At 42.1% G+C, this 13,730-nt stretch overlaps 2 protein-coding genes across 7 annotated transcripts; one reads left to right on the top strand and one right to left on the bottom strand.

Moving 5' to 3' along the window:
- The first annotated feature begins 2,097 nt into the window (after positions 1–2,097).
- Positions 2,098–10,032, top strand: LOC115750191 (histone-lysine N-methyltransferase EZA1). Of its 6 annotated transcripts, none has more exons than XM_048278685.1 (17): positions 2,098–2,228; positions 2,587–2,688; positions 2,848–3,101; positions 3,253–3,414; positions 3,823–3,907; positions 4,047–4,202; positions 4,297–4,344; positions 4,428–4,499; positions 4,874–5,607; positions 6,462–6,618; positions 7,399–7,616; positions 7,939–8,070; positions 8,147–8,234; positions 8,330–8,377; positions 8,593–8,721; positions 9,416–9,505; positions 9,571–10,032. In XM_048278685.1, the coding sequence occupies exons 1-17, from the start codon at positions 2,190–2,192 to the stop codon at positions 9,754–9,756; spliced, it is 2,700 nt and encodes an 899-aa protein (XP_048134642.1). In that variant the 5' UTR covers positions 2,098–2,189; the 3' UTR covers positions 9,757–10,032. The 6 variants fall into 6 exon arrangements, with proteins under 6 accessions (XP_048134642.1, XP_048134654.1, XP_048134661.1 ...); XM_048278697.1 differs by having other exon boundaries at positions 9,428–9,505; XM_048278704.1 differs by having other exon boundaries at positions 4,886–5,607.
- A 485-nt stretch (positions 10,033–10,517) lies between these two features.
- On the bottom strand, positions 10,518–13,038 carry LOC115750183. Its single transcript, XM_048278726.1, has 2 exons — positions 12,524–13,038; positions 10,518–11,295 (listed from the first exon to the last, which is right to left on the bottom strand). The coding sequence occupies exons 1-2, from the start codon at positions 12,963–12,965 to the stop codon at positions 10,745–10,747; spliced, it is 993 nt and encodes a 330-aa protein (XP_048134683.1). The 5' UTR covers positions 12,966–13,038; the 3' UTR covers positions 10,518–10,744.
- Between the last annotated feature and the right edge of the window lie 692 nt (positions 13,039–13,730).

Genomic DNA, 13,730 nt, shown 5'->3' on the forward strand with positions numbered 1-13,730 from the left:
AAAAAACCGCCTTTATTTTGAAGTGACAAATAAAACTCTTGAGGCACGACTTGTATTTTTTAGTGAGAATTAACGACACGCAAACATTTTGCTCCATATTGAAAAACATTGACTATTAATGCGATTTATCGGACAAACAAAGGTAAGTGTGAGACTGAATCTAATCTATGCAATTGGACTAAAAAAGGTCCTATTTGGTTCAGCATTTGGCCAAATGACTTTGAGAAAATGCAAATACTTTTGGGCTAAAGGCATTTTTCAAAATGCAAGTAGTATTTGATAAAACATATTTTAGAAACGTATTTGGAAAGCAATTTTGATGTAAATATTGTTTGGTGAAAAATGAACTTTGTAAAGTATTTTTACTTTTTGAAAAAAAAAAGTGGTGGCGGACGGTGGGCAGGTGACGACGAGCGCTAGGGATAAGCGGTTCCCGGTCCGGTCTAGTTCCCATACAAAATCGGGAACTGGACCGGTGGTCTCGGTTCCCACTTTTCGGAACCGTGGACCGGATCGGTCACCCTTGGAATCGGGAACCGGACCGGACCGTCGGTCCGGCCCGGTTCCCGAGCGGTTCTAAGGGTTTCCGGTTCGCGGTTCCGAAAAGTAGATGCACACTTTGATAGAAGACGTAGTCGAGCTCGAGGTCGAGGAAATAAGGGTCGGTGTATCGCGAGCTCGGCGGAGTCAAGATCTCTTCAAGTGGCAGCTCCGGATCGAACTCTAAATGACATAAACCTAAACAATAAGTAAACGTTAGGTTTGTTTTTTAAAAAAAAAATTAAAAGAAAAGGACCGGTCCGGTCCTGGGCCCTGGAACCGGGAACCGGACCGGCTCTCCCTAAAATCGGGAACTGGACCATTGGTCCCGGTCCGGGTGGTCCTTTTTGCTCACCCCTAGCGTGCGCCGGGGGGGGTGGCGGCGTGCGTCGGGGTTCGGCGAGTGGTGGCTAGGAAGCAGAGGGTGGGCGGCTGCGGCGGGCGGCAGATGGAGGGCTGCAGTGGGGGGTAGGAGGCGGCGTCGATGGCCGGTGGAGGGCGGGCGGCGGGCGGCCGACGACGGGGGGCGGACGGGCGGGTGGCGGCAAGCAAAAGTGACAAAGTTAAAATAAATAAACAATTAGTTGCATTTTGTAAAAGTCATTTAGCTCAAAGTACTTCTAGAGATACTTTTGGTTAAAAGACTTTGATGAGCATTTGAGATGCAATTACATCTTCTCAAAGTGAGCCAAAAAATGAACGAAACATCATTTGTATTTGGCCAAGGAACTTTAGAGCCCCAATGCTCATTTTCAATGTTGAACCAAACGGGCCAAAGTTTTTTTCCTCGTGACTTACGCTCAACCTGACCCACAAGTGATCACCTCCAAAAGAGATGAGGAAAAAGACAAGTCCTTATTTGGAATTGTCTCATTAATATATAATGTTAGTTGTATACTGCCGAGGAAAAAGAGAGAGAGAAATATGTAGTATGGTATGAATGTTCATCATTCACATTTAGAAAATGAGCATGACATAAATACACAAGTGAGAAAGAAGGAAAAGAAATTATTTATTCTTATTTGAAGAAATTCGAAGGGATATAAAAGGCACAAAAAATTGACTTTACTAATCGACCATTATCCCCTGATCTTTTCCTCCATCAAATTAAGAATGTGTTTCCATGATCCTTCCTCATTCCTCTTGATCACTTTTTTAAGCATGGTGTTACGATTTTTCAAGGTGAATGAAAACCAAATTACGTAATTTTCATACTTTAAAATAAGTGAACGTAATTAGATTTTATTTTATTTTGTAAAAAATAAATGATTTGAAAAATATGTTTTTATAATTAATCGTTTAAAAAATTATAATCACCAATTTATATCTTTAAAAAAATATTTTTTTAATTATTTAATTTTTTCGAAACAAACAATCTTAAAAGAGAATGGCCCATTTGTCCTTACCAAAAAAAAAAAAAAGAGAATGGCCCATTTGTGTTTGGCCTACCATCTCTTGTAAGTATTGTGTTTGGAAAGTTAATACACAGCTCACCTTACCCAAAAAAAAAAAAAAAAAGAGAAGAATGGCCCACGTCAATGTGGCGACACGTGTCCGTTCCCACTCCAAAGACCACAAGAATTTCTCACGCTGTTCTCGCTCGGAGTGCCGTGTACGGGGGGCTGGAGGACGCGGAGCAGCGAGCAGCCATGGTGTCCAAGGCGAGCGACTCTGGCACCAAGCCCAGGGTCAGTCTCTCTCTCTCTCTCTGCTTTCTAGAGTCACCTTTGGTCGGAGCGGACATGGCCGTTCATCAGTAGGGTCTCTAATCTCCTATGTATCGTAATTATCCACTGTACAATCAATACTAATGAAGGCCCGGACCCCTGCTTGTTCTTCATCGATCGAAGTTGTTACTTTGAACGAGGATGTCCTTTTATCTGCGACCCAATGGTAGCATCTCATGATAAAGCAGCTATTTTTCTTCTGTCTAATTTCTTGGTCATGATGATTTCCCTTTTAGGTATAGTTGATCATCTCAATTTTTGATTGATTGATTCTATGGATTTCTCAATATTCACGTGCTTTTTTTCCTGGGCACGGCAGAAGTTGAATGGGGAGCAGTCGAATGAAGGTGTTGGAAACTTGGTCTCTAAGATAAACCTGCTCAGAAAGCAAATTCAAGCTGAGAGGAATTCTTCGGTTAAAGTTAAGTCGATTTTGTTTCGTTGGATGTGCATGTGCATATATTTTTTTAGGATTGATCATTTCACTTGATAATCTCTGCTAGAGAAAGTCTCTGGAGATTAGTTTTTTGTAGTGAATGCTGCGATATGGCATGAACCCGCTTCTGATTCTATCGCGCAGGAGAAGTTTGAGAAAAATGGGAAGAAAGTAGAAGATCATGTATGCCAGCTTCTGTCAGAAGCATCAAAAAACGATGGTTTCAGTAATATACTGTTGTCTAGGATTGAGAATCCTCTTGGGAAGTTTAGTGCGTATGTTCAAGGATCAGGTGATAAAGATGGCATTTACGGTCACGAATTGTCATCCCTTGTGGGCACCAAGCTTCCTTATACTGAGAAATTACCTCCTTACACCACATGGATATTCTTGGATAGGTACTACTTCTTGGTAAATATCGTTGGCTTTGGTAAAAGCACCAAAGCCAACTTGGTAGTGTGTTTTACACGCTCTCTCATTGTCATGAGTGTGGGCAAGTGCTCACACTGCCATCTATAAGTGATGATTCTAATTGGACACATCTTGCAGGAATCAGAGAATGGCTGAAGACCAGTCAGTGGTTGGGAGAAGACGTATTTACTATGACCAACATGGCAGTGAAGCACTCATTTGCAGCGATAGTGAGGAAGATATGACTGAGCCTGAGGACGAGAAGCATGACTTCTCTGAAGCTGAAGATCGCATACTATGGTAAGTGCATAGTTTTAAAAGAATGTCAGGTCATGTAGTTCTCTTTGCTTCTAGAGAGGTTTAAGGATTACATGATCAGGTGTCTGCAATAGGTGGAGAGAGTTTGTTTGCATGAGTTGTCTCTTGGCGAGATTAGTTAATACTTGGGATTGCTGAAAGTGGAAATTCAAACATATACTTTGTCATGAAGAGATTAGGAACTGCTTGTGGAAAAGCTGATTTCCTGAAATTTCCAAAGAAAAGCATAGTTTTCTTTTTCCTGTTAAACAGGATAGAGTATGGCAGCTAAAACAACTGGTTTCATGAATTAGCCAGACCTTAATAAGTGAGAACCCATGAAGAGAGAGTCCAAACTTCAATTAAAATCAGCTTATTGATAAGAATCACGTCTCCCTGTAATGATTCCAGGATGGCTTTTGAGGAGTATGGTTCCAGCGAGGATGTACAGAACATTGTGAGCCAGTTTGTTGGGGGCACCAAATTAGAAATCCAGGTGATCGAAACAAGATTTATAACAAAAGCTTTGAACTGGTGGTTTGTGTTCTTTTGATTGAAAAAGTATGTTGTTCATAAGAAAATCCTCCGTGTGCTGACTTGAGACTTGAGAGATGTATTTGATTCTGGATCTGCAGGAGAGATACAAATTTCTTAAAGAGAACTATGAAAAGAAACAGAACAAAAATCTCAAAAACTCTGGAGATGTGGGAACTGATAAGGGAATATATCTGGACAAGACCCTCAGTGCTGCTTTAGATTCTTTCGACAATCTTTTCTGTCGTCGTTGCTTGGTATGCATTCAGAGACCCTTTCCTTTCCTTCTCTCTGTTTTGGCTAAGGAAGAAGGCATCAAAACCATGCTTATCTTCTTGGGAATTTCCACAGCTATTTGATTGTCGTCTTCATGGCTGTTCCCAAAGCTTAATTATTCCTGTAAGTGGAGTGGCAGCTATATCACAAGTCATTTTCCCCCTACTTTAATTTTACTATATTTTCTTATAGGCTTTTCTTGACAGGGTGAAAAGCAGCCCTATTCTCTAGAGCATGAAGAAGATGGAAAACCTTGTGGTGATCAGTGCTACCTGAAGGTATGAACAAATGAATCTCCCATAAAGAAATAGTGTCGAGATCGAGATCGAGAGAGAGAGAGAGAGAGAGAGAGAGAGAGAGAGAGAGAAGTGGGTGGTGGATGGGATATGGGACAAAGAGTGAAGCCAGTTTAAGTGATGGAGGATGAGGTTATATGTTGTGCGCTTTACAGTTTGCATCATATCATGTAGGGGATGCAATGGAAATGCTTCTAAATGCTTGTAAATTTCTCTTTAAAAAGTCTCAGTCATCTTCTTGTTCAACTCTACTCCGTTTTTTATCTGCTCATTATCTAACCTACAGCATAAGAACATTGTTTATGTATATCATGCAATTTGAGAATCTGCCCCTGTGGCAATCTAAAATTAATTAGGATTGTTTGCAGTTGAGTAAGTTCAATACTATCAAGGCTTCATTGGAATGTTCTGATATTGATGATTCCAATGGAGTGAAAAGGGAAACCTTAAGAGAGAAAGAGGAAAGCATGGGATCCTCTAGTGCTGCAGAGCTGGTTATTGCAGATCACAGCACAGGCATCGCCCAAGTGCATGAGCAAGCAATACCTTCTTCCTCAAAAGGTGTTGATGAAGATCCACAGTGTCATACATCTGTAATTGGGCTGTGCACCGAGATCACCCGAAAGTGCAAGGATATAGAGAAGGAAATTACACCACCGCAAGACCCAAAACTCATTTCTGATGATTTTGCTGGATCCCCTGTTAAGAAACAGAAGATACTGCTATCACCTCATCCCGATGTATCTAGTAAATTGGAGTTTTACCCGGTCATTGTTGACGCTGCAAAGGAGTCCACTTTCAGTGATTCTGGCAAACTCGGATTTTCTGGCAGTCCTTCTAGTGATAAGACAGAGGACCTTATTATAAATGAAGAGGAAGATGTCGTGGTGATACCTGCTTCAGTACAGACTTCCAATAATACTGGAGAACAGGGCACTATGAGAGATGAAGGTAATGTTGTTGCAGAAGCACATAAAGAAAAGCAAAAATCTAATGAAATTGCAGGTGAAAGGATGGTGCCCATCTGTGAGTGGAAACCTATTGAGAAAGAATTATATACGAAGGGAGTAGAAATATTTGGTAAAAACAGGTACAGGATCCAATTCAAGTAATTTCTTACTCTAGACGTCTTTGTACATTCTTAGCTAATACAGTCACATTTTATGAGGATTTGTCATTCTTGAAATCTGGAAGAACAATCTAACAAACTTACGAATTGCTGTGAGGCAGCAAATTTTGTGTATGAGTTACTGCGTTTTTCTTGTTTCATTGTGAAACCATACTTTACTAGTCAAATAAATATAGAATTTTGTAAGGATATATCTGGCTAACATAATTGGCATGACCGGAGAATATTTTTAGAGATATTAACTTTTTAAAATACTGGTTTATGCAGTGGCAGGCCTTCGCTTATCATTCATGTTTTGACTTCTGACAATTATCATCTAACAGATTCTATGGCTAATGCATCATGATTTGCTGAGTGTAATGTGTATTTGCTGGTTCCCTTATCTCTTTTAGACACGATTGATGACTTTGAAGTTCATCCACATCAAGCGTTGATGAGAGTGCTTGCGCTAGCTTCTGAGGGAAATTGGACCAATTTTTTCCACTCTTTTATCATCTTTTACTAAATCAATACTCTTTTATGATTACATGTCACCAAATGTAATTTCGTCACGTCATACAGAATCCTGAAATATTCCTGATAATAGGCTGCACATGAAGCGGCAGAATATTTTTTCAGAGCGTGGCAATTGCTGTTTCCTATAGAAAGGAAGTAGAGGTGAAAAAGGCCAGTGGCTTTACAGATATGTATTAAGTAATATGCAGATGGCTATGCTGCTTGATGTTTAATTTGTGATTCATAGATTATGTATTATAATAAGAAAAGCTTGTACATTTTGCCTCCAATTTTCTGCTAAAGCTTATTTTACTTTCCAGTTGTCTCATTGCCAGAAACATGCTTTCTGGCTTGAAAACATGCATGGAAGTATCAAGCTACATGCATGACGTTGGGCCTTCTATATCCAATAGATCAGGTGCTGCACCTAGTTCGTGTTTAGAAGACAATGGAAATGGAGATATGGATCATGCTACTGTAAGTACAAGATGATCTTCATGTGAATGAGGATCGATTGTGCTATTATATTTTCTCTATTTTAGTTTATGTTTCTTATTGTTACTTTAGCTAGAAGGGAGAATAGAAGGTCTATCCCTGCCGAAAGTAGAGTTGATCAACAGGCAGGCGGCCCGCTCGTGCGCCCAAGCCTGAGAGGTAAATGGGCGGGTTTGGGCATAGGCCTTACTTGAGCAAGCCAGCCCCACCCATTTTTTGCCCTAGCCCTGGTCATCCAGACTTGTGATGTGGTAAGGCTTGGCAAACACATTAGGCCCGATCATCAGGTCCGGCCCTCTCCGAGCCTGCCCATTGATCACCTCTAATTGGAGGCAACACAGACATTCTTTTAAGATTTTGCGTCCAAACTGTAAGTGCTGGGATAATTCATTTTGTAGAGAGTTTTCATGTCTCGATTTTGTGTCCAATGATAAAAGTACTATCTAGCAACAGCTTCTTGTAAGTTTAGCCACAAATAGGAACTAGAGAAAACAGAAAAGAGAGCACAGAAAGTACTTAAGATTATTACCATGTAGACCTCAAGTAGCAGCTGCATGCAGGCTAAATTCCTAAATATGTAGTTGTGGGCCTGTAGCTTCCATCCTGTATCTCTGAATGTCACACTTCTCCTAGTCTGAAATCCTGAGAAAAATATCTGCATTAAGTTCTACTTTGGGTGACTTTGTACTTCATCACTGGGATTTTTTTATAACCGAAGATGACATGATGCATAGAGTTGCAACTTTTACACCAATGTCGCAGGAAGAAATGCCTACAAAAACTCGGTTACTTAGAAGGAGGGGCAGAACACGGAAACTCAAATATTCCTGGAAGTCTGCTGGTCATCCTTCAATTTGGAAAAGAATTGCAGATGGTAAAAATCGGTCTTGCAAGCAGTTTACTCCATGTGGCTGCCAGTTTATGTGCGGAAAGCAATGCACGTGTCTACGTAATGGAACTTGCTGTGAAAAGTATTGTGGGTAGGTTAAATCACATCTAAAAGTCTTGCTTCAGTTGATAAAGTGCGTTTAAGCTCAGCTGAAGCTTCCTTTAGAATTGCATTTGTCGTGTTGATACAATTTCAGATATTATATATCATGTGGGGAATCTTCTTGACTATTTCCTTAAGCTTTTAAGAAACAGCCACTTGATAGCTATTTAAAAATCAAAGAAGCATTACAAGTAAACAAGAGAATCGGTTTCAGGGTTTCTTTTCCAATTAATGTGTGGGTTAGCTCTTGATGTTGGACTATAGAAGAAGTGACCTTCAATTTTCAATAACGACACCTATGAGATCTTCAGGTGCTCAAAAAGCTGCAAGAACCGTTTTAGGGGATGTCATTGTGCAAAAAGTCAGTGTAGAAGTAGGCAATGCCCCTGCTTTGCTGCCGGACGTGAATGTGATCCGGATGTTTGCCGGAACTGCTGGGTGAGGTACGAACCTTTTCCCACCAATTTTGGTAAGCAGATTCAGCTTTTGTAACTTACTCTACCCGCTTGCTTTACACAGTTGTGGAGATGGTTCATTGGGTGAGCCCCCCAGGCGTGGTGAAGGCCAATGTGGAAACATGAGGCTCCTGCTGAGGCAGCAGCAAAGAGTGAGTGAATCTTATGCCCAATAATAATTAGTTTATTATATGTGCGATACAAAGATACATGGTCTTACTATATTTTGGTTTTTGATCCGATTCAGATCCTCTTGGCAAAATCTGATGTTGCCGGATGGGGTGCCTTCTTGAAGGTTAGGAAAGTAAAAGAGTTCTTTATATTATCATACATTGTAGGTGTTGCTTTTGTTATACACAGGAAGATTTACTAATCCGGTGATCCCTCTGCACTTTCTTTTAATAATCCCTGTTCTTCCATCAGTTTGGGTTCATTGTTATTAGAGTAATAGAAAACCTCATCTCCATGTGCTTACTAATTTGTTTTCCTGACTGGCTGATATGATTTCAGAACCCAGTGAACAGAAATGACTATCTTGGAGAATATACAGGAGAATTGATATCTCATAGAGAGGCAGACAAACGTGGGAAAATCTATGACCGGGCTAACTCGTCATTTCTTTTTGATTTGAATGATCAGGCAAGTAATCTCTCTCCTCTCTCTCTCTCTCTCTGTGCACATGTGTGTGCATGTGCTCACGTGCTTGTTTAAGTCTCTATGTGTACCCCGTACACATGTTTATGTTTGATTGTATGTAAAATAAGGCAGTTTGTTACCATAACAAAAGCTTGATGCACTTTCCACGAGTTCTATGTTAGCTGTTCTGTCGCTAATATTGGTTTCTTGGCATGTTTTAAGTTAAGTTGCATCAGGCTCCAACGTAGAAGTTCATGGCTGAAAGGTTTGTCATAGTGGAAGTCAATGTTGAACAGTTCCTGGTTTACAGGGATATTTTCTCTGGATCAGCGATTCAGCATAATGTTACTTATGCAGATTGTCACTCAAGATCCTCATTTCTTCTGTTGGCTTGATCGGGAATTTGAATATTATATACATGTTAGCGATGCTTCACTTTGTTTTAACTGGCAGAATTGCTGCTCTTGAAACCATAAGCTTTTTGTGTGAATAGAACCAAAAATAGATACACGGCACATCATGTCTGGAAATAGAAGCTTCAGAGGACTTGAGTTCACGATTCACCAACATTCTGAATGCACCTGTGCTGTGCCTGTAAAGTTTATGGCATGCCATCTTACAAGTCTTCCAGTTGTGTTCTGCAATGTCCATTCCATGCTTGTTATTCGTGATATTCCCGACCTAAAACTGGTGCCACTTTTTGGTGCAGTATGTCCTCGATGCTTTCCGCAAAGGAGACAAGCTTAAATTTGCAAATCACTCATCCAACCCTAATTGCTATGCGAAGGTACCTTAAAGCCTCATTGACTTGTCTAGATATGTGTCATTTAGCTAACACCGAGGGATTGTCAGGTGATGCTAGTGGCAGGAGATCATCGGGTGGGAATTTTTGCGAAGGAGCATATTGAAGCGAGTGAGGAGCTCTTTTATGACTATCGTTATGGGCCAGATCAAGCTCCTGCATGGGCCCGGAGACCTGAGAGTTCGAAGAGAGATGATTTATTGGTCTCTCAAGGTAGAGCAAAGAAGCACCAGTGATCAGCCTGTCATTACATGCGCAGGGTCGGTCTTCCCAGGTAACATTTACTGGTAAGACTGGCAGGAGACCAGACAGTTCTTTTTAGTTCAATCTTTACTTGTAAGGCTATACCATAGAAATCGTCCAAACATAGGATTTGAGTGTAGTACTGTACATTTGTGTATATACATCAGAGAGAGAGAGAGAGATGAATAAATTTCGACCTAATAAACGAGTGGATTCACAGTGTAATTGCTCTAGAACACATGAAGCTATTTGACAGTCGTTTATTTATCTAGCATGGTTCTATTTTGATCCTTCTTGGGGTGCCAAGTCTAAACGCACTTTGGCAGTGATTCTGGCCACTGGCCTTGTCCTCGGCTTGTTGACTGCTTGTGGTTGTTTCATATCTTAGCCAAACAGACGTATGTGACGCAATGCCATCCTAATCGACCCAACAACACCCCATTTAGAATTTAAGCCAAAACTTAATCTGATTTTCCCGGGAAAATGTGCCACTTAGTGGGGGAAAAAGGGGGAAGTCAATGCAACGTAGTGCTTTGAAAACTGAAACAAGGATATAGAATAACGGAGGACTTAGCTTAATGTTCAAGCATAGACCAGTACTATCTATTGCTATCTATTCACCTAGAAATTAGGGGGCAAGCTGGAAAAGTTGACTCGTTCTATGCCATTTCAATTTGGGTGTTCCGAGTTTCCTAGCTTTATGATCCTTCACATTATAGCATAACACGTGCCTGGCAAACGGATCCATAAGGACTTGACCAAGAATTCACGGCCCTCTTCAACCAAAACCAAAAGTTTTTGCCAATTCAAAGAGGGTAAAAAAGCATTATCACATTTCACAGAATATCCATGAGCTCTATGACCTCTGTTCTCCTCTCTCCACATACAATATGATTCCAGAAAAGTACGATTTAGCCAGGCTCGCTATAATTTAGCCTAATTCTGGTTTTTTCTCTAGAAAAGTTCGTCCCCTTCCTCTCCTCATGTCGAGAAAACCGCCTCGACGAGAGCGTGCTTCTTCCTCGGGTACCCGAGCCCAAACATGTGATTCAGATACACCTTCCCGTCCTTCACTGTGGCGGCAGTTGCCAACCTATGCGAAGGGCCCTTAAACCTCCCAACAATAGAAGCACTCTGCCACCCATCAAGTGACTCTACCAATCTCCCTGAAGGATTTCCGGCAACCACAATCTTGGTAGGAGACAGTAACTCCAGACCATCCCCAAACGTCAATCGTCCTCCCACAACATCAACCACCTTCACTTCCTCCCCTCCGTTTCCAACATTGATCTTGAAGAGATTGCCGCTGAACGTGTGGATGACTAGGAGGTACCCATCGGGGTGGTACACGATGCCGTTCAGCCCCACCAGGTTTCTGTACCACTCCTTCGCGATGAAGAGCGGGGATCGGATGATCGAGAGGAGCTCTCCGTCCACCCCGACCTTCCAGATTTTGCTCGCTTTGGCATCGGTGACGTACGCATTGCCCTCGGCATCCACTGCGACATCATCCGCAAAGGATTTCTCATCGCCTGCGCCGGTTAAGGAAAGCAACTCCTTAGGAGGATGTGAGGGCAAAAACTTGCCAAGGACATTGAGCATTGACAAAAGGACTCAAAATGCATGAGGCGAGTAATGAATATCCTTACCTTCTAGTCTGTCCAAGACTTAAATCTAATTCAAGGCACCGAGAAAAGAGAGAAATTTATCTTTAGATCGAGCACGGCAAGCGACTATAGATTCATATGATCCCAATTAGCAAACTCATATGACATCATATGCGATGAACTGAATGGCAAAACAGTAATTCCACCTCCCCCCTCCCCCTTCCCCCCCAAAAAAAAAAGGACCAATGACAAGATACGGGTGGGGGCTGATTTGGGTGCGGGCCGGGTATGAATCTGGCTCCGATCCTCATATTCCCAAATCTTTATGCTACAAATGATTTGCGAAGGTTTTTATGTCAGCAAGATTTTGGTGCTTGATGTATTGTGTGGCGATGGAAATGATGCCCCATTCTTATGGAGCGCAAATATTCAGGCACTGCATTTATTGAGTACATTCCCGATAAATATTTGCCAGTCTGAGTAGTCAGTTTTTTCACTCCAACTTTTGCCAATACAGCCTGACAAGTCCTCCTCTCGACGTGATTTGAAAGGGAAAGAGCAGCCTAATCACCCGACCCATCGATTTGACCCACGATGGATGATGATGATGCAGAAGGGCAAGCTAAGGTTGTTAAGAAAACAAATCCAAATACAAAATCTCAAACTCTCAATGGAAAGAATCGACCAGAATAGTTGTCTTTCTAAAACATTACTACAAGCAGCCCTACCCGTCATCAGAAAATGTTCGACACCCCCTTCATCAATAAGCGTACGAGCCGGTCACCGCATGAGGTTGCGGATGGTCTAATTTACAATTTGACTAAAAGTTCATGACATGACATGACTCGAATATGTGACTTACGACGAGATCAAAAACCTCGGATGAAAATGTCTTTTCCCAGAATAGATCATGTGTATAAAGTTTTACTTTTTTTTTTTTTTTTGCAAGATCGAATTTTTAAGAAAATTATCTATCACTTCAAATCAAGTTTTGCCGGGTCCTATCAAAAAGTGTCGTCGCAGTGCACATTTACGAACGCCCTAAGATAATTAAAATAAATGCCACAAAAAATTTTCTTTTTGCAACAGTCAAAGTAAATCAGAATTCACTCAGTAATCTCTCTCTCTCTCTCTCTCTCTCTCACCCACTTACTTGGGCCACTGAGTTGCGTGAGGAACGTCCTCTTCCACGTTGACAAATCGTAGGCCGCCACGGCGGAGTACCTGTTCCCGATCACGTCGGCGACGGCGACAAGGAGCCGCCCCCTCTCCCCGTCGACGGCGAGGCCGAGGGAGGCGTTCCCGGCGAGGTCGGCGTCCTTGACCACCGTGGCCTCCTCGAGCACGGCGGACGGCCCCGGCGAGTAGTCGTCGGGGACGGGGACCTGGCCGACGCCCCCCTCGAGGAAGGAGACGAGGAACCGGCGGCGGGGATCGTCCCACTTGGCGCACTCGCGGAGGAAGCCGGAGCTGTGGTAGTGGAAGACGTGGGTGGAGGGCGGGGAGAGCTCGAGGGAGATGAGGTAGGCGAAGGGGACGGCGGAGAGGAGGAAGAAAGCGGCGATGAGCTTGGCGGAGCAGAGACAGGCCGCCATCTTAGAGAGAGAGACAGGGGAGAGGAGAAGAGAGAGAGAGAGGAGAGGAGGTTTTGAGTTGAGCGTTGTGCGTGAGGGGAATTATAGGTGGGAGTTTGGAAATTATGTTTTTTGCTTGACTTTAAATTCGAGTTGGTGTATCAAACAACGGTGATAGTCATTGCACAAATTAGTATAATAACAACAACAATAACACAGATAATATGAAGGGTGTTATTTTTTCAAAGGGTAATGTTAGGCACATTAAAATCAATCCGTGAGATGAGCGTGCTATTAACATAAGAAAATGTGAGCGAAAGTAAAAAAAAAAAATCCATTCACTAGCGCTCGCGAGACATTTTACTATGCCTACCAAACGAAAATAATGTCACATTTTGCAACGGCGATTATATCACCTGCACTAATAACGAACGATGTATCGAAAGCTACGAAGTCTTATCCATTTGCCGATACTAATTTTTCATGTGTCGAAATGTGAGATTTTCCGTATAAGTAAAATTTGTAAGCTAAAGATTTCCTTAAATCACGAAATCAAAGTTACAAAGTGGCCAGTTGAGCTAATTCTTTGCCTTAAGGAAGAGGAGTGGGGCCAACACATTTTTCATTGGGTAGTTTTTGGCGGGCGTGGATTCCGAGAAGGTGGGCTGTTGGGGTTGGGATATTTTATTGTCAGCTTTCACTTTGTCCTTTGTTAGGACTTCAGTTAGCTCCACTTCAATTGATCTGCTGGGAAAGTGGGTGGCCAGCGTTCTGAGCGTATTCACT

Source organism: Rhodamnia argentea, chromosome 1, assembly GCF_020921035.1.
Source record: "Rhodamnia argentea isolate NSW1041297 chromosome 1, ASM2092103v1, whole genome shotgun sequence".
Taxonomy (NCBI): Eukaryota; Viridiplantae; Streptophyta; class Magnoliopsida; order Myrtales; family Myrtaceae; genus Rhodamnia; species Rhodamnia argentea.

What these genes read in the sequence shown, in the direction of transcription:
- LOC115750191 (XM_048278685.1), top strand. Translation starts at nt 2,190, where the DNA reads ATGGTGTCCAAGGCGAGCGACTCTGGCACCAAGCCCAGG. An exon ending in TGCTGAGGCAGCAGCAAAGA is followed by an intron (nt 8,235 to 8,329) that starts GTGAGTGAATCT and finishes GATCCGATTCAG; the next exon opens with ATCCTCTTGGCAAAATCTGA. An exon ending in TTTTTGATTTGAATGATCAG is followed by an intron (nt 8,722 to 9,415) that starts GCAAGTAATCTC and finishes AACTGGTGCCAC; the next exon opens with TTTTTGGTGCAGTATGTCCT.
- LOC115750183 (XM_048278726.1), bottom strand. Translation starts at nt 12,965, where the DNA reads ATGGCGGCCTGTCTCTGCTCCGCCAAGCTCATCGCCGCTTTCTTCCTC. An exon ending in CACGCAACTCAGTGGCCCAA is followed by an intron (nt 11,296 to 12,523) that starts GTAAGTGGGTGA and finishes TAACCGGCGCAG; the next exon opens with GCGATGAGAAATCCTTTGCG.